Source organism: Trichosurus vulpecula, chromosome 9 (assembly GCF_011100635.1).
Source record: "Trichosurus vulpecula isolate mTriVul1 chromosome 9, mTriVul1.pri, whole genome shotgun sequence".
Classification (NCBI taxonomy): domain Eukaryota; kingdom Metazoa; phylum Chordata; class Mammalia; order Diprotodontia; family Phalangeridae; genus Trichosurus; species Trichosurus vulpecula.
Genome location: NC_050581.1, coordinates 152,634,198 through 152,654,578, shown reverse-complemented (window position 1 = coordinate 152,654,578; position 20,381 = coordinate 152,634,198). Strand labels below are relative to the sequence as shown.

General features: G+C 42.6%; 1 protein-coding gene across 1 annotated transcript in view; it reads left to right on the top strand.

Annotated features, from left to right (window-relative positions):
• The window catches only part of SLC6A1 (solute carrier family 6 member 1), a 64,331-nt gene that overhangs the window by 29,030 nt on the left and 14,920 nt on the right, over positions 1–20,381 (top strand). Inside the window, exons 2-10 of the mRNA XM_036739083.1 lie at positions 6,631–6,693; positions 8,050–8,476; positions 9,608–9,739; positions 10,354–10,454; positions 11,616–11,725; positions 13,803–13,935; positions 17,778–17,912; positions 18,063–18,166; positions 18,947–19,071. Of these exons, the coding sequence (XP_036594978.1) occupies positions 8,236–8,476; positions 9,608–9,739; positions 10,354–10,454; positions 11,616–11,725; positions 13,803–13,935; positions 17,778–17,912; positions 18,063–18,166; positions 18,947–19,071 (1,081 nt within the window). The 5' untranslated portion in view covers positions 6,631–6,693; positions 8,050–8,235. The remainder of the gene's footprint in view (positions 1–6,630; positions 6,694–8,049; positions 8,477–9,607; positions 9,740–10,353; positions 10,455–11,615; positions 11,726–13,802; positions 13,936–17,777; positions 17,913–18,062; positions 18,167–18,946; positions 19,072–20,381) is intronic.

Below are 20,381 nucleotides of genomic sequence, written 5' to 3'. Positions count from 1 at the left end.
ATTCAAACTCATGCCTTCCTGAGTCTAAACCCAAGCTCAGCACTATCCACTATGCTACCTTACCCCAGTGCCAGGCTCTCTATAAATACTTATTTTATTCCCTTCCCCCAACATTAACCTATTACTTCTAAGTACAAGCCAATGATACCACCCTCCATCTTACAGCAGGCGGTATGAAATGGAAAGAATTACTCTTGAATAGGAGTCACAAGCGCTGGGCTCACAGCCTGTCTCTGCCACTATCTGGCTTCAGTTCCTTATTCTGGACCCAAGTTTATAAAATTGGCTGATTCTGGATTAGTAGATATCTTAAGACCCTTTTAGCTCTGGTAGCCTATGATTCTAGTGCTTAGAAGTTAACATAGTACTTTCGTGATATATTATCTCACCACAACTTAGAGAGGTAGGCAAGACATAGATTATCACCCCCATTGGACAGGTGAGAAAATTGAAGCTTATGTTAAACCTGTGAGCCGAGGACCCCAGTGGCATTTGGATTCAAGAAGACCAGAGTTTGAATCTTGCCTCAAACAACAGATAGGCAAGTCACTTAACAACTCAGCCTCGGCTTCCTCACCTGTAAAATGGGGATAATACCATCATCAAATCCATATCCAGACCAAGCATTGCTATTCTGACCCATAGAGGCACAGGTCTCTGCCTTGAGGGCAGACATTCAACATTGTCTTTGCCTCCCCAACAACCAGCTCAGCTCCTTATACGTGATATGCATTTTATCCATGTTCCTATTGTTTGTTGTATTCAGCTCCAATAAATTATGTACAATCTATAGGATACTTTTATAGACCAAATAAAATACAACTTGATTATATATGTGAAGGATAATAATAATATATGTAGATGCTACTTCATAAGAAACAAATTCATTAAAAGTTTTCCGGAGTGCTCAGTAGTTTTCCACCTTTTCATCATCCTGTATTATCTTAATCAAGAAATTAAATATTGGGGTGGGGGAGGGGTCCTGTAAGTTTCCTCATAAATAAAAAGGCTAAGTGAGAAATCAGTGGTTTAAGGCATAAAAACGTGTGATTAAGATCTGGAAGCAAAAGGGAATAAGCATTTATATAACGCCTATTATTTACCAGACACTGTGGTAAGCACTTTACAAATGTTATTTTATTTGATCCTCACAAGAGCCCCAGATGTAGGTACTAATACTGTCCTAGTTTTATAGATGGGGAAACTGAGGCAGACAGAGATTAAGTGACTTCCACAGAATTACACAGCTAGAGTACATCTAAGGCTGGATTTGAAATCAGGTTCTCTTCTGACTCCAAGCCCAGCATTCTAGCCACTGGATCATCTAGCTGCCTCAGGGAAAGGGACCTTAAAGGTCATCTAGTCCTACCTTCTTATTTTTCAGGTGGAGACACCAAGGTCCTGAGAAGTTATCTTTCTTGTCCAAGGTCACACTGCTAAGATTCAAATCTCCACCTCCAAATACAAGTCTTCTATTCCCACTTCATCATCAGTGAAATAACTTCCTCAGGATCACATAGCTACTCCGTGGCAAAGGCAGGATTCTAAGCCAGGATTGAACTTGAACTCCAAGCCTATTTTTATTTTGCTGCCTCTGAAGAATAGACAAAGACATTTTCCTAATTGGTTTTGTCACCTTTGTACTTGAGGTGAACCACAGACTTACCAGGGGATGGCTTAGCCAGCCTATTATGGAACAATTAAAATGCTTACCCTGAGGAAGCAGAGTCAGAATTGGGTAATTAACAGCTTTCCCATCTTCCCCAGGGCATCATTCAGAATATGAAATGTATTACAAAGAGAAATCATCTCAAAGTTTACCCACTGTGCCAGAAGCCTTCAGGATTCTTGATCTCACTACAATATTTACAGACTCTTAGGTTTTAGTGCTAGAAGAGACCTTAATTGTCATGGAATCCAAATGCTTCTTTTTATACAAATGAGGAAACTAAAGGTCTGGAGAGAAATGATTTGCTCAAAGTCACACAAGTAGTATGTAACAGAACCAGGATTTGAAGCCTAGTGGCTAGGTAGCTCAGTAGGTGGAGCCCTGGGTCTAGAGTCACAAAGACCTGAATTCAAATTCATCCTTAAACTAGTTGTATGACCCTAGGTGAGTTTGCTTCTGTTTCCTTATCTGTAAAATAAAAGGGGTTCAGTCAAATGACCACTGGGGTTTCTGCCAGATCTAATATTTTAAGATTCTACATTTGCAGCTCAATATTAAGCTGTTAGACAGAGACTCTTCCAGTGAAAGAGATTTGAAGACTTTAGAGTCAGAGAATTCTTCAAAATACATCAGCCCCAATGTTCCTTCTTCCCACTAGCAACAAATCGAAGCAAGTGAAATAGAAGAGGCAGTTAAAGTTGTCATGAGGTTTGAAGTGGCCAGTGGTGTTAGTGAAGCAGAAATCAGAAAGAATGCTGAAGAGTGAGCAGATTCAAGGGATCCTAAGAAGGATATTAGAGCAGGTGCTCTTAGTGAAACAACTTGCCACTAGGCTGCTTCTTCCAACTCAGGATCCATTTTCTGGAAAGTCAGACTCATCACTCTCCCCAGAAAGTCCGACATTTGTGCATTCAGTTTCTGTTCATATAAAAAAGGCATCTAAACCAAGACATGAGAATAGTAATTCATGGAGTCTGAGAGTAGAGTTTAGGATGCTCTCCTTTATGTCATAAAGACATGTAGTTACAAAATTGTTTTTACATGTAATTGGGAAAACAATAATTAAAAAAAAAGACTTATATAGTCAGTTTTGGCCAAGTAGGCCTTGAGGAGAATTTAACTTAGAAGGAACAGAAGCTTAAAATTCTATGTAAATGATTTTAAAAAATCACAGAATTTCAGAGCTGATACTTGAACAAGAATTATACTGACAAGCGACTATCCAACCTTTGCTTAAATGAGGAATAGCTTCCTGAGGCAGCCTCTTCAGCTTTTTAACAGTTCTAATTGGTACAGGTTTTTTCTTAAACTGAACCTAAATTTAACTCTTTGAAACTTTCATCCAATTCAGTTCAATAAATATTTATTAAGCACTTATTATGTGCCAGGCACTGTGCCAAGTGCTGGGAATACAAATAAGAAAAAGAAAGACATAGCTTAACACAGTGCGTGGCACATGGTAAGTGCTATATTAATGTTAGCTATTATTATTATTATTATCATCATTATCATCATGATGATTCTGCCTTTTGGAGCTAAGCAAAAAAAGTCTCATTTCTCTTCCAGGGACACCTTCAGATTCCTATAAACAGATATCCCCAAGTCTTCTCTTCTCCAGCCTAAACAATCCCACTTTCTTAATCAAACTAACAAAAAAATCATTCTGTGATGTTTCTTAGAGCACCTCTCTGCAACATGATAGAAAAGGTATTAGAGTTGTAACTAGAAGACCTGAGTTCAGATTCCACCTGTGCCACTTACTACCTACCTAATTTTGACAAGTCACAACCTTTCTAAACCTGAGCTTTTTGTAGGTAAAATGAAGAACTGGTCTAGAGGACTCCAAAGGTCCCTTTCAGCTATAAAGCTGCTATGACCTTATGAAAATTAATAAATTCATAAATAATAAGTAATTCAAACATTCAGCTATGATCCTACAAAATATATTTTATTGTATTTTAATTACTTATGCTAACTGTCAGTTAGCCAAAACACTGCTAACCCTGCCAATCTAGTCTATTCTGTATTAACATTGGGTGTTTTCTTGTATCCCAAGTGTCACCTTTGCAGATACCTCCATTGTTGTTAATTATCAATTGAAGGCTGAGCTACTACAAGGGTGGATGTCCCCTACAAGGGATGTAGTATCATCACTAACCATAAACAATTTGGAAAGGACTCATTGATATGTATGAGTAATGCTTTACTCCTATTTTTAGCATGTTCTCGGGAATAAATGAAACTATTATTTTAGTAACACATACCAGGGGGCAAAATTTCTACCATCGCGTGCCAGGCATTTGTCTGACTGCTTAAAAACTTCAAGGAAATTTCTCCTGGGATGTGATAAAGGTGACCTACTTCCAATCTCATCTGTGCCTATGACCTTATTCTCTCAGATCTTCCATCCTCTGGTGAACTGGTAGTGATAAAGTTGTGTTTGTATCATGAAAAAGCCTTGGCAACCCACTGAAAGCCCAAGGAATTCTTTTACTCTGGAATCCTAGAGGATCCTTATTATCTATGTGACCTTAAACAAGTCATATTCTCACTTTGGGACTCAATTTCCTTATCTGTAAAGTAAGAAGATTGCACTAGACAAATGGTCAAAGGATGTAACCAATTTTCAAAAGAAGAAATTCAAGTAATCAACTGACAAACACAACAAAAGATGGAAGAACTGTAGGAAGACAGACATATTAGTATACTATCAATGGAGTTAATATTTAATCCAGCTATCATGTAAAACAATTTGGGATAATACAAGTAAAGTGACCAAACTGTATACATTCTTTGACCATTTGATTCTAGTGGTTATAAATGACTTAAGGAAGTCAACGGCAGAGGGAAAGGATTGGCTCTACTCAATACCTGCAGATCTGCCTGTTTTTGACTCCAAGGAACAAGATGCTCCCCTCAAGATATAAGCCCATCACTTCTAATCTCATCACCATATTGTTAACTCAAGCCTCGATACTATCCCCCCCCAAGCCTCCTCTCCCTTCTTATTGAAGAGCTGCAGGGTGGAGAACCAAGCCTTCCTATCACCTAACACCAACACCCGTGCAGAACTTGGACTTGCAGCTCACTTCACTTTATATCTGCAGTTCTGCCTGGTTTCATCTCCAAGAAACAAGATGCCTCTGCACAAGCTAACCCTTCACACCCAGCTTCCTTTTGTGTATTTTCTTCCCCTGTTAGATTGTAAGCTTCTTGAGGGCAAAGATTGTCTTTCTTTTATTTTTATCCCCAATGCTTAGCACAACGCTTGGTACATTTTTGTTGCTCTCAATCAATTCAGTCATGTCTGATTCTTCATGGCCTTATTTGGGGTTTTCTTGGCAAAGATAGTGGAGTGGGATGCCACTTCCTTCTCTAGCTCATTTTACAGATGAGGAAACTGAGGCAAACAGGGTTAAATGACTTGTGATCGATGTTTATTGAATATACCAAAATATTTAGAGCAACACTTTTTGTCAGAGGAAAAGAAATGGAAACAAAGTTATTGTCCATCAGTTACAACATGACCAAACAAACTGTAGTATATGAATGCAATGGAATACCATTGCATCATAAGAAATTATTAAAATGAAAGATTAGGAGAAACGAGAAGATTTGCATGAACTGATACAGAGTGAAGTAAGGAGAACCAGGAGAATAGTATACATAGTAACTGCAGTAACACAAGTGAAAACAACATTAAAAAGACAACTGAACTCAGATTAAGAAGAACAGATGATGAAATCTCCTCTGGGTAGAAAAGTATTGGGCTGTAGGAGTGAAATAGCTCATATGCTATCAAACATGATTCTTTTGTTGCCAAGTTTTTGCTTATCGGTTTTTCTGTTACAAAGTAGGTATTTATGTTGGGAAATGATTGTGGTGGAAAAGACAAGAGGCATTGGTAAAGCTTAAAATAAAGTGGTTGGATTAGATATGTGAGGTTTTTTCCAACTCTAAATCTTATGACCCAGATGAAGTCTCTTGGATCCTGTGGTTCTCACCCATCATAGGAATTATCCAAATGGGTTGGGTTGTTGAGGGGGTCTTTCCTTGCCATGACTGAGTCAGACATGTGGATCATCATAGAAGATATCATTCCGGGTCCTGAGACCAGACTAAAATATAGTAAAGGCTGAATATGAACAAGGTCATCTTTGAGGATGAGAACCAAGCAATGTAAAGGTAGTGCTTTCCAAACAGAAGCCCACCATGCCTGTCCAGCTCTCTTCAGCCTCTAGGAAAAGACTATGACATTAGGTAACTGGGGATTGTGGGACTATGTAGTAATGTACGCATGTGGGAGCAGGGAGGGGGCTGTGCACCTTGCAGATAGGGAGGTAAACCTCATGGTCAGTCACAGTGCTCCTGCTCCTGGATGATTTGGCAGTGCTGAGCTGGGGGGGGCGGCATCTTGGGGAGGGAAGCATCAGGCAGAGAGTTCATGGTGCTTTGGCTGGACTGGGCTGGGCCTGGATCCTGGATCTTTTCTGAGATGATTGCTTTGGGGTTCACAATTTGCTGTGAGGGTTCCATAAGTTTAGATGTTGAAAAAAAAATGTTGAGAAAAAAAAATTTGGAAAAAAAAGACATCTGTTGCCATTCAACAGCTCCCTATAAGGTCCTTGAGGAGTTGAAGGCTCCTCAGATAATTTGTCTTTTCTTCTGATAAAATTATGGAACGTCTTTCTCCCATCTCCACCCCTACTGACTTACATGCCCTCTGCCCAAAAGACAGTCAACACTGGCACATTGCATGTCTCCAACTCCCTGCGGGCCCGGCTCCATGCTGCACGGCACCACTGCCCCCTCATTGGGGAGGTCAGCTGGGCACATGTTCATCGCTGGCAAGGGCTGGCAGATCCCCACCCCACCCCGACCCTAGCACTGCTGCAGAGCTCCCCTGTCACTGGCATCCCACCTCTTCTTCTGCTCACAACTTGTCTCTCCTCCCTCTACAGTAATATTGGCAGTACATGTGGATGGAACCTCACCCAGGCCGACTGACAACACAAACATTACAGGTAACTGAAGAGGGGGCTCGATGAGGCAGTACGTGGGAGGCAGCGGGAAGACGATGCAGATTTTGAAGTCAGACAGCCTCGGTTCAAATCCCTGCTCCGCTTCTTGCTACTGCACCATGTTGGGCAGGCCACTTGACCTCTGCTTTCCTCGTCTATAAAACAAAGAACTTGAACGAGGTGATTTCCGAAGTCCCTCCCAGCTCTAAATATGTGCTATTTAGAAGCCATCTTGTCTGTCTTCTGTCTACAGGCAAAAAGATATCCCTATGTAAATAACAGTGGATATTTAGCTAGCATTTTAAGGTTTGCAAAAGGCTTCACAGACATCTTATTTAGAACTCTGGTTAGGTTCATGGGTTGTCTTCCCCAGCCTCCTAGCTGACACAAGCTTAGGATGCAGGGAAAAAGAAATCATAATATGATATAATATATCATAATGTAACATAATACCACATAATGTAACCTAATGTAATGTAATGTAACAATATAATATGATTAATATAAACCTGAGTCAAACACCTAAACAGTTTGTGACTGTTGCCTTAAATATCTATGCAGACACCTAGGTGGGTGGTATAGTGGACAGTGTGCTGGACTTGGACTCAGGAAGACTTGTGTTCAAATCATTCCATACACGTAAGAACTGTGCATCCACAGCAAGTTATGTGACTTCTCTCCGTCTCACTTTCCTCATCTGTAAAATTGGGATGGTAATAGCATCTGCCTCCCAGGGCTGTTGTGAATAGCAAGTGAGGTCAGTCAGGTCAAGAAGTATTTCCTGAGCACCTGCTGTCCAGGCACTAAGCGAAACACGAAGATGATATATGTAAGATAGCTTGCAAACCTTAAAGCGCTAAATAAATGCTAGCTGTTATTATTATGCCACCAGTACCCCTTCTTATGCGTTAAATCACAAAATATATGTATCATTTGGACTTAGAGTTGGGAGGCTTGGGTTCAAATTCTGGCCCATAGACTTCCTAGCTTATGACCATGAGCGAGCTCTTTAATATCTCAGTTTTCTGATCTATAAAATGGGAATAAGAGTCTTAGTATTACCTATCACACAGGGGCATGCTAATGTTTTGTAAAGCTTAGAGTGGTCTACCAGTGGGAGGTATCCTATATAAATAGACATACTGAATATCATAGAAAGAGAAGGAGCCAAATCTTCTTGAGCTAATCCATGGTCAACAAGTTATTTCTGTCTTGGGGCTGAAATCATCTCAAATTCTATACACCCCATGTGAGCTTTGAAGAACAATCATTTTTCTTCCATCCTCCAGTGGGGAAGAATTCAGGAAGGAAGAGATGTATAATGACAACTCCACTAAATCAGAAATTTGCATTTTCTAGGAGCTGAGGCCCATTTCCAGGATCCTTGTGTTCTGACCATTCCCATCATTCCCTCTCCTGCATTGATCCCAGCAAACTTTTGACTCCCTAGTTGGGTGATTGAGGGCTGCAAAGCTGCTGTCCACGTGGACTGGGGCTGATATCTCCCGTCCATCTGCCAGGGCCTCCCCATCCAAACCCAGAGACATGGCGACCAATGGGACCAAGATTGCAGATGGGCAGATTTCCACTGAGGTCAGTGAGGCCTCCATCACCAACGACAAGCCCAAGACGTTGGTGGTGAAAGTGCAGAAGAAGAAATCAACAGACCTTCCTGAACGGGACACCTGGAAAGGCCGATTTGACTTCCTCATGTCCTGTGTGGGCTATGCCATAGGACTGGGGAATGTTTGGCGCTTTCCTTATCTCTGTGGAAAGAATGGTGGTGGTATGTGATCATGATCTGTCTTAAACTCCTAGAGATGGGGGAGAAGAGGACACTAGACAGCTCAGCCATATTCCTCAAAGGTCCTAAAAGAGAAAGAAGGGGCAGTGGGGGAAGGAGGCAAGAAATTGGCAGACCTTTTGGAAGAAAGATCTGAGTTCTTGTCCCAGCTTGTCCACTGTGTGACTTTCAATAGAAATCTGTAAGAAATATCCCATTTCCTGCCTTATTCCTTTCATACCAGATAGATTAATGAAACAGCCGAATGAAATAGTGTAGTGGAAAGAATTCCAGTTTTGAAGGTAGATGATCTCAGTTTAAATCCCAGTTTTTCCACATATGACTTGCACAAGGGACTTTGTTCTCTGGACCTCAGTTCCCTCATCTCTAAAATGAAAAAAAATTAAACTAGAGTGGGGTGGGGGATGTTTTTAACCTGGTGTCTATGAACTTGATTTTTAAACATGTTCGTTTATAATTATACTTCAAAATAATCAATTTTCTTTGTAATCCTCTATATTTTATCTTATGTAAAGATATTATTCTGAAAAAGGGTGTATAGACTTCCTTTTACAGTCAAAGAGGTCTATCACACACACACACACACACACACACACAGAATTATAATGTATATAGAAGGTCATGAAACACCATTGTTTCATTTCTTAAACAGCTTTCACTATTCTTACTAAAATCCTAGTTTGGTTCCTGAGAGAGGATCCTAGCTAGGTTTTCAATGGCCATGTCAATGGGATATAAATTCCATAGATCTTACCAAAATATTAAGGCTTTGTGTGTGGACCCAGTGGTTGTAGTCCAAGAGCCAGCCTGGCCAAGTTCAGAGCAGCTCATGATAAGAAGGCTAGCCACAGAAGGGGGTGGGAGTTAAATTTTTGGCCCCAACAACTCACAAAGACCATCTGTTCAGAGAAGGACACATCCACAGGGAAGAAATCACAAAACCTTGAAAGACTGCAGGAAGTTTTCCCTCCCCACTAGTGTCCTCCTCCTCCCCTGCCCCAGGGTTTCCTTTGATTTTTCCACTTTACTACGAGGTTAATGGCTGTGTTCTGCCCAGTCAGTGGCCTTCCTAGAGCCTTGGTGCCTACTGTCTTTCTTCTCTGTTCCCTGCAGGGGCATTTCTGATCCCTTACTTCCTAACTCTCATCTTTGCTGGAGTGCCTCTCTTCCTTCTGGAGTGTTCCCTGGGCCAGTACACATCGATTGGAGGCCTCGGGGTTTGGAAGCTTGCTCCAATGTTCAAGGGTAAGTTGAGGGAAAGAGAAACTTTGTGATCATTGAAGAGTATGTTTCTTAAACTCCAACCTCAGACCCCTGGAGTGAGCAGGTGGCCTTGTTTAGCAGCCTAGGGCCTGGCTTGGAGAGACAGCGGGGTGGTAAAAAGTGCCCATTGGTCTATGAGTCAGGACACATGGAGTTTAGACCTGTTGGGTGTACGACCTTGGGCAAGGTAACTCTACTTCCATGGACCCAAGTTTCTTCATCTACAAAAGGAGGGGATTCAACTGATCTCTGAGCTTCCTTCCAGAGCTAACATTCTATTGGGATTTATTCATTCAACAACTACTTAGCAAGCATCTACTATCTCTGTATGTTAGTCATTCCACAAACACTTACTAAGCACCTACTGCATGCAGAGCAGTATTCTATGGCTAGAGAACAACATTTGGATAAGAATCAAATTCTGCCTCTCGAAGTGAATTGTAAGCTCTTTAATGGAAGGAGCCCTGTCCTACATGTCTTTGCATCCTCTATGGTGTCCTGCACATAGTGAATACTGGAGAGAAATACTTATGTGACTGCTAATGTTACCCTAGGTGTGGCTATAACCCTCATGCTGGCTCTTCTTCCTTTCCCAGGTGTAGGGCTGGCTGCTGCTGTGTTATCCTTTTGGCTCAATATTTACTACATTGTCATCATCTCTTGGGCCATCTACTACCTGTACAACTCATTCACCACAGTAAGTATCTCTTCTCCCAGTCCTTGTGCTCTGTGCATCAGGAAACAGCTCCCTTCTGGGTAGGGTGGGGCCCTTATGGGTCTCAACAATAAAAAAACTAAGAAGCTGACACAAGTTGTCTTCAGCCTCCTTTCCAACACCTCCCCTACATGCACACACACACATGCATGGTCTCTATTTCTTCAATTTCAGTGTTTTCTCTACATAAGTTTCATACAAATTGCCTTCCTAGTCAGTCAACAAGCATTAATTTTTAAAATATATTTTAATTATTATATTTTGTTTTCACATCACCTAAATTTCCCCCAATCCCTTTCAAAAAACCATCCTGTATAACAAATTTCTTTTAAAAGACGAAGAGGCATAAGAGGGGGAAAATTAGACAAACCAACCAATGAGAATGAGGGAGTCTCAATCCTGCTGCCACCACCATCAGTTAGATTCCATCAGATCCTTCAATTATCAAAACGCTTCTCTCTCTCTCTCTCTCTCTCTGTCTCTCTCTCTCTCTCTCTCCCTCTCTCTCTCTCTCCCTCTGTCTCCTTTTTTCTCTGTGTGCCTCTGTCTGTCTGTTATACACACACACACACCCCTTGATAGCACCACCTTCAGTTCCTCCATTATATACCAGGGTCACTTAAACTCTGAAGGCCTCTAAAGATCAGCCAATCATAACTCTGGGGTTCCCTTCTTAGAAAAGACCTATACCTAAACCCTACTGCCCACAAAAGTTGCTTGCTGCAGACAGTTGAGGCAGAAATCACACAGGTGGTAAAAAAGCTACAATTAGTGACCAGAACGCCTATGACATACTGTCTGGGGCAGGCAGAGAACCTGGTCCAGTCACTCTTGGGGGAGACAATCTGTCCTCCATGCCAGGGCCAAATCATGATGGAACAGTTCGTTCCCCTTGGCTGGATCTCTTTCCCACGGGTACAGCCATTGTCTCCTTAAGCAGTGACCTTGTCAAGGCACTCAGTTGGGGTCCAAGCAAGACTCTGACCAGTAGAAATGCTAATCCTCCCCAAGGCCTCAGCCTTGGCCTCGAGGAGCAGAATGTGAGAGCGGCTGCCCCAGCTTCCCCCCACCTTGCCTGACCCTTGATGCAAGCTCTCTCCATGTGGCTTCTATTGAGTTTCTGGACTGACTGTATCTCCATAGACACTTCCCTGGAGACACTGTGAAAATTCCTGGAACACAGACCGCTGCTTCTCCAACTACAGCATCGTAAACACCACCAACATGACCAGCGCTGTGGTGGAATTCTGGGAGTAAGTCTGGAGCTTCCCTTCTCTCCTCAAATTGGTGGGCTGTATCCCAAGAGTCCAAGTCAGAGAGTTGAAAGAGACTGGAGATCATAGGGTAACAGATTGAAAGCTAGAAGGGATTTTTGAAGCCATTATATTGAACAGGTTCATTTTACAGATGAGAAAAGCAAAGCCCTAGTGACTTGTCCACGGTCACATAGGCAGTTAGTGGCAATGGTGGGCTTTTAATGTGGATCCTCTGACTTTAAATCTAGTGCTCTCCCCAACATGCTAATCTTTCTACACTCAGAAAAAGACTGCCTTCCCCTCCATTCAATAGCATTTATTAAGCACCTACTGTGTGTGTGTGAGGTACTATAATGGGCACCAAAGATAAAAAGACAAAACAAAAAGCTATATCTGCCTTCAAAAACTTTACACTCGACCAGGAGCGGGGCAGAATAAAGCATGCAAACAGATAGGTATTTGAGGAAGGAGAAAAAGTATTGGTGATATACTAGAGATATCAGGAAAGACTTCCAGTAGGATATAGCACATGAAGTGAATCTTGAAGTAAATCAAGGTTTCTGAGAGTCAGAGGTAAGAAAGGAGTATATTCCCTTCTGGGAAGGATCTGTCAGAGCTTGCCCATGACCAACTTGGGGGAAAGCTGTGCAAAGGTGTGAAGGTAGGAAATGGGAATGGCAAATCAGTCTATTGAAATGGAGCACAGATTGGGTAAAGGGATGTAACACAAACTAATTATGAAAGGGCAGGCTGGAGACATATTATGAAGACACTCTATGAAATGCTGATCTGAGGACTTTTTGTTTCAGTGATAACAGGAAACCTGTGAAGGTTATTAGGCAGGGGGCTGATAAGGTCAGACGTGTTTTAGAAAGATTATGTTAGAAACTGGCCTCAGACACTTCTTGGCTGTGTGACCCTGGGCAAGTCACTTAACCTTGTTTACTTCAGTTTCCTCATCTGTAAAATGAGCTATAGAAGAAAATGGCAAAACCACTCCAGTATCTTTGCCAAGAAAGCCCCAAATGGAGTCATGAAGAATCATACACAACTGAAACAACTAAACAACACAACGTGGGGGTGGGACTGGAGACAGTAGAGCTTGGAAGCCAAGAGTCCAATTAGAAAGTTATTTCTGTAGTCTAATTAAGAGGTGATGAGGACCTGCAGCAGGATGGTTGCCAGGGAAATGGATGCAAGATATATTATGAAGGTAGAACTAATATGAATAGACAACTTATTGGACATAGGATGTGAAGGAGATGCAAGAGTCAAGTTTGCAAACCTAATTGACTAGAAGGACAATGGTGCCTTCAGCACAAAATTGCAACATTTGAAGAAGGTGGGTTTAAGATAATGAGCACTGTTTTGGACAAGCTGAGTTTGAGATACCTACAGGAGCCCCATTTAGAGATGTCCCACAGGCAGTTGGTGAGGCAGGATGGGAGTTCAAGAGAAAGAGATTGAGGTCGGAGGCCTAGATCTCAGAGTCATCTGCAAAGAGATGATCATCGAAACCATGGGAGCTGAGGAGACATCCAGTCAGCCAATGAAGCAAACAAATATTTGTGTTCCAGGCACTGTTCTTGACACTAAAGATACAAAGACCAAAAAAATTAAACAGACCTTGCCCTGAAGTAGCTAAAATTATAATAAGAGAGACATCATGTCTGTATAGAAGTATAAACAAAAGAGATGTAAGGTACCAGGGTTGGTGGTGGGGGTGGTGCAGGGCCAGTTAGCAGTCGGGCTTTGTCAGGGAAGGCCTCATGAGGACGTAGAGGGAGAGAAGAAAAGCAGGCCAAGGACAATAAAGGAGAGGAGTTGGATGATGGTCCATCAAAGGAGACTGAGAACAAATAATCAAATAGGAGAATTAAGAGAATAGTGTCTTTCCAATCACCTAATCACCAGTTCCAACCCCCTCCCCCATCCTATTCTTTCCTAATTCTAACCTCCCTTCCTAATTTCCCTCTTCCCCACATCCTTTGTCCTTCTCCTCTCTGTCACAGGGGCTCACAGTTAATCCTGACAGAGATCTTTCTTTCTTGTCCCCCCCACACCCTTCCCCAAGGCGCAACATGCATCAGATGACAGATGGATTAGAGAAGCCAGGACAGATCCGATGGCCACTCGCCATCACCCTGGCCATCGCCTGGATCTTGGTGTATTTTTGTATCTGGAAAGGTGTTGGCTGGACTGGAAAGGTAAGCTGTGTAAGATGGAGGAAAATGTCTCTCATGGGCTTTATAGGTTCCTACATTGGATAGTAAGTTAGACTAGAGGGCCACAGGTCCTTTTCAAGTCTAGGATTCTCAGATGGTGTGTGCCCCCAAAGCCAAAAAACTAACTTTATCAGTAGTTTCTAGGTGTGGTACTCCTCATTTTGCTAAAATATAGAACATTCTTTCATGGACTACCTTTCTTCCCAAACTGGTATATTTCTCTAAGAAATGGGTTGCTTTCTTGAACATACTTCCAAATGGACCCTTCCAGCCTGGGCTAGCCAAGTCCACAGTACAGATAGCAACGAATCTAAGAATTTGTTCAGATTTGAAGCTTTAAAAGAATTACTTTTGAAAAGCAGTGGAGCAGAGAAAGGGGATGGAACTTCCAGTAGAAGAGGACTGGATTTGGGGTCAGAGGATCTGGTTTTATTTTTTCAGTTTTATATTTTTGTGGGGAGACAATCAAGCTTAAGTGACTTGCCCAGGATCACACAGCTAGTAAGAGTCTGAGCCTGAACTCACTCAAGTCCTCTTGACTCCAGGGCCAGTGCTCTATCCACTGTGCCACCTACCTGCCCCTCAGAGGATGTGCTTTTAAATCCAAATTCTGCCAATTGCTACTATGTAATCTTTGGCAAATCACTTAATGTCTCTGGTCTCAGTTTCCTCATCTGCAAAATAAAGGGGGTTGGAATAGATTATAACTGAGGATCCTTCTACCTCTAAATCATTGAAACTATGAAACAATACAGTTTCAAATCCTATCTCAAACACTTGTGACTTGTGGGACCCTAAGTAAATAATTTAACATCTTTGTGCCTCAGTTTCCTAATCCGTAAAGTGGCAATGGTCTCTAAGGTCACTTCCAGTTCTAAATCTAAATCTTAAGACCTGAAAAGGGCCTTAGATATAAGTTAGTCACCCCACCCCCTCCGCCCCCCCCACCCCCCACTCCCGTGCCCCCATGCCCCAGTTCAGTACAATGGAAATGTCACTGGGGCAGGAGTCAGAGAATGTGATTTTAAATACTGCGTCTGATGCTTATTATCTGTATGACTTTGGGCAAAAGCCATTTAACCCTGAAAGGAATTGAATTGGATAACTTCTGAGGGACCTTCCACCTCTCACTATGACTCCGTGATCCCTCAGGTCTCTGCCAGTTCTAAATCTTTAAATCTAGGAAACATCAGTTTCCAGGAAAAGCCTTCAATATAAAAACAGTCCGGGTGTCCCAGAAATATGTGATTCAATTAAACCCTATTTCCTAATCTGTAGATGACTGCCTAGGAGGACTCATAGGACTATGGAATCTCAAAGCTGAAAGAGGTCTTAGATATCATTTGGTCCAACCTGCCACATTTGAGGAAATCGAGACCCCTAAAAGAGGAGGTGACTTGTCTAAAGTCATACAGTGAGTGAGTTAGAGGCAGAGCTGGGTCTAGAACCCAGGTCTTCTGACTCTCAGTCAAGTCTTCCTTACTTCGTCCTTCCTTTAGTTCATTTGTATGTCCTTGATACCCCTCAATACACTTCTTTGAAGAGGCTGACCCTGAGTGGGCTGGATCATTACTAACAACCAGGGAGACAGCTGTAGGTTAGTAAATCCAGAACTGTCAAGCGCCTATCCATTGACATATTCAAGCCAGTCAGGTCTCTTTGTGGACCTTCCCCTTGTCTGTTTCGGAAGTCTCAAACCCAAGAAGGATCTAAGGATAAGCATCACTTCCATAAAGAAAAAATAACCTAAACCTAAATAGATACTTGGTAGATACCAGTGTATGCTGTGCTCACTGAAAATGGTGAGTGTACTATTAATAGGACAAGACTCGCTCCTTTATGGGCATGTTGTAGTTTGTCCTTCGTTCTCGAACAGGACTGTGACATCAGGGAGGTGATGCCATAACATGCAAGTGAATTTGATTTAAGTGATGGAGGGCTGTGTGAAGTCACCAGCCCCATGTAATATAGTAATAGAGGGAAAAGAAGCTGACCTGCTCAACAAATCCTCCCAGGAGTACTCAGATTCCTGGAAAGGGTGGGGTGAGGGATTCAGGTCACTGACATGGACCACTCCTCTCCCTAAACCAGACCCTCCAATTCCATGGCTTCAGCATGCACGTCCATCCTAGTGAAAGGCTATAGATTCTCTCCCCCGAGAGCAAAACCCACAAGAAAGCAGAAATGCTGCCTAAGGAGCTGGTCTGTAGGCGTATCCACTCATAACCTCCCTGCATAGTGAGAAAAGAAGGAAGCTGCTTGATACAGGCAGTGATGGGGTAATGAGTACAGGTCAGCCTTAATGAATTCTGCTTTCAGACCTCACCATAGCTAATAAAAAGCTTCCTTCTCCCAGGATGGTGGGAGCTACAAGTCTAATTAAACTGCTAGATGAGATGGCCTCATTTCATGACGGCTTCTACTATGGAACCAGATTAACTCTGCCAAGGCCAACTTCCCCATTGTGCCTGGTAGTTCTTGCTCTTTTCAGTGATGGCTAAGAGTGAGGGGCCGCCTCTTTGGCTCATCACCAATTTGCCCAAATGGCCAACAGAGAGTAAGAGAGAGATGACCAGCTTCAAGGAGAAAAAGATGTGCTCCCAGCTAGTGTGTCTTTGAGGCTATTTTTGGTCCTGTGACCAAAGAATTATAGCTCTACAGCTAGGAGGGACCTCAGACACCTCAGGAGGCCAACACCTTCATTTTACAGATGTGGAAACTGAGTTCTAACAAGATGAAATGACTGGTCTGAGATCACGCATGTATTAAGCGTCAGAAGCAAAATTTGAACTGAGATCCTCTGCCTCTGAAGTCAATGCTCTTTCAGCTGAACCATGCTGCCTCCCCACAATGGGGGCTGCCCTTCATTTCCTGGAAAAAGAGAGAAGCCTCCATCACATCCAGCCCAAGGCTAATGCTGAGGTCTGGCCTAGCTAGGAAAGGAGCCATTGAGTCAATCAGTTAGTCAGCCAAGTCAAACACTGACTGATGCCTACAATGGTTTGAGAATTAGTAGAATACAGAAAAGTATGAGCCCCTGCCCTCAAGGAGTTTACACTCTAATTCATAACTTGTGAATAATTAATTGCAATAAGATTGTTAGTGCTGCAGTTCATGGGATCATAGAGTTTTAGAGATGGAAAAAACCTAGACATCCTCATTTTATAGACAAAGAAACTGAGGCCCAGAATTATTCATTGACTTATCTCAAAGTCACACATGTAGTAAATAACAGATTTGAGATTCTACTCAAGCCAAATCCACTGACCCAGTTCCAGTGCTCTTTCTACACCCCTCTGCTTCCAGTGTAGACTGGAAGCATAGATTATTAGACTGGTTCTAATGTACTAAATTCTAATGTGCTACTTTGCTTCCTAACCCAGGAAGACTTCCTTAAGGAGGCTTGAGGCAGAGTCTGAAAGACGGATAGGATGTGGGTAGCATTTATCTAGGTCAGGGCTGTCCAACCTTAGGTTTTTATTGAAACAATAGACAATATATTTTGATTTGCCATTTTAGTGAGAGCTCTGCGGTAGCTCGGCTTGGTTTACTAAAGCGTTTATGTAAATTTCTATGCTTGTAGGCTGGCCACAGAAATCACACTGTGGGCCACATGCGGCCAGCGGGCCCTGATCTAGGTGAAGAATAGAGAGAAGGGCTTGCCAAGTCAGAGAATAGCATGGACAGAAGAAGCAAGCTCATGGTATATATCTATTTATGAGAAAGGCAGACAATTGAGGAGACCCACATCGCTGGGAGAGAGGATACACGTTGCAGAGTAGGGTTAAGTGTGCCTTTCCTGACACAGTCTTTCCTCATAATAGGTGGTCTACTTCTCTGCCACGTACCCATACATCATGCTCATCATTCTGTTCTTCCGAGGAGTGACACTGCCTGGAGCCAGAGAGGGCATCCTTTTCTACATCACTCCCAACTTTGGCAAACTGTCTGACTCAGAGGTGAGCCTACTGGTCCCTCATCCCAGGCCAGGTGCCTTCCTATTCTGCATATAGGACTTCTGGGTCCCAGAGTGGCAAGGTCTAGCTGTAAGGTTGGCACTACTGGACAAGTCCATGCCAATACTCATAGGACTTTCATCCGCTCAATAGGTGTGGCTGGATGCAGCAACTCAGATCTTCTTCTCCTATGGTCTGGGTCTTGGATCCCTCATCGCCCTGGGAAGTTACAACCCATTCCACAACAATGTCTACAGGTAGGAAGAGACTTTCCTCTACTCTTTAACTTTTCTCTGTCCTCATTCCCTCACTTTCCCCCCCCCCTCTCTCTCTCTCTCTCTCTCTCTCTCTCTCCCTCTCTCCCCTCCCTCCTTCCTCCTCCTCCTCCTTCTTCTTCACTTTCCCTGTTTCTTGTTCTTCTTCTCTTTCTGTCTCCCTTCTCTCTCTGTCTGTCTCTCCCTCTTATACCCCAGCCTCTCTCTCTGACTTCTCCTTATCTTCATCATCCCTCCCAAATCTCTTTGCCCCTTTGGTTACATTTTCTTTCTGACATTTTCACCTATCTGTAACCATTTCCTCTAACTGTTCCCTTCCTAGCCCTTGCTTTTCTCTCTCCCCTCTCCAATTCCATCCCCTCTCTAGTCCTGTATTCCACTTCTGATCTCTTTGCCCCATCCCCTCAATAATTCCACATACTTTCTATATTCACCCTTTCTTTCACCCCTCCTTGACCCCATCCTTTATCTGTCACCTCCCTCTGTCCCCACCCCTCCTCCATCCTTGTCTTCTTTCTCTGACTCCTTTTTGGTTCCATCCTCTCACTATCTTTATCTCTTTCCAGCAGCTCTTTTATTCCCAAACTCTTCCTTCTACCTGTCTCCAATACCTCTCTGATACCATCCCTTCACTGTCATCATCTCTGATCCTTCTATCTCCTTGTCCTATATGACACTTGTTCCCAGCTCAATTTGCTCCCTCTCTGCCTCTCCCTCATCACCATTATCTTCCTCTGACTCCCTTTGCTCTCTTTCTTTCAGAGACTCCATCATTGTTTGCTGTATCAATTCCTGCACCAGCATGTTTGCTGGCTTCGTCATCTTCTCCATCGTGGGCTTTATGGCAAATGTGACCAAGAGACCAATTGCTGATGTTGCAGCTTCAGGTCAGGTACCATGTCCTAACTCCCATGTTTCCCTGGTGACCCCTGTGATCAGACTTGATCGAAGGAAAACTCACTTGAAAAGGCATTACATAATGATGCTAATCTCTGGCTCTAGTCTGGTCTGGTCCTAGGCACTCTGGAAGGAAGACAACCTAGTCTGTTCCCTCTAGAAAATCAAATTGTCATAGAATGTCATGGTCTCATAGAGATGGAAGGGAACATCGAGATCATCTAGACCACCCTTTCATTCGTAGGTGAGGGATCTGAGATTTTAATAGGTGAAGTGACTTGGTGTCACATTTGTCAAGTGGTAGAGCTGGACTGAAACATGGTCTCCTGACTCTCAGAAATCCAACATCCTTTTCACTTCACAATGTTGCCTCAAACTCAGACACACAGGGATCCAGGACAATAACCATCAGTTACAACTTCACTAGTCAAGTGTTTAAATCTAGTGGGCTGGACTGAGCATCCTTCCCACCCTGTACCAATAAAGAAAAATGACTCAAGGAAAACCAGCTAATTACATGGTAGAATCATAGAATTTAGGAGCTGGAAGGGACTTTAGCTGTCATCTAGTCCAACCCTAACATAAAGCACAAACGGTCTCCACAACATCTTTTTTAATGACATTTTATTTTCCCCTGATTACATGTTAAAATAATTTTTAACTTTTTTAAAGTTTTGAGTTCCAAATTCCCTCCCTCCCCCCCCCCTTCCCTGAGATGGTAAGCAATCTGATATAGATTATACATGTGCAATCATGTACAACATTTCTATATTAGTCATTTGTAAAAGAGAGAGAGAGAGAAAGAAGGAAAGAAAGAAAGAGAAAGGAAGGAAGGAAGGAAGGAAGGAAGGAAGGAAGGAAGGAAGGAAGGAAGGAAGGAAGGAAGGAAGGGGGGAGGGTGGGAAGAAAGGAAAAGGAAAGGAAAGGAAGAAAATGAAAAACAGTATGCTTCAGCCTTATTCAGTAATGTCAGTTCTTTTTCTAGAGATGAATAGCATGTTTCATCATGAGTCCTTTGGTATTGTCTTGGACTATTATATTTCTGAAAATAGTTGTCATTCACAGTTCCTCATCATATAGTATTGCTGTGACTATGTACAACGTTCTCTTAGTTCTACTCACTTCACTTTGCATCAGTTCAGTAAGTCTTTCCAGGTTTTTCTGAAATCATCCTGCTTGTCATTTCTTATAGCACATTAATATCCCATCACAATAATATGCCACAACTTGTTCAGCCATTCCCCAGTTGATGGGCATCCCCTCAATTTCCAATTCTTAGCCACCAAAAAAAGAGCAGCTA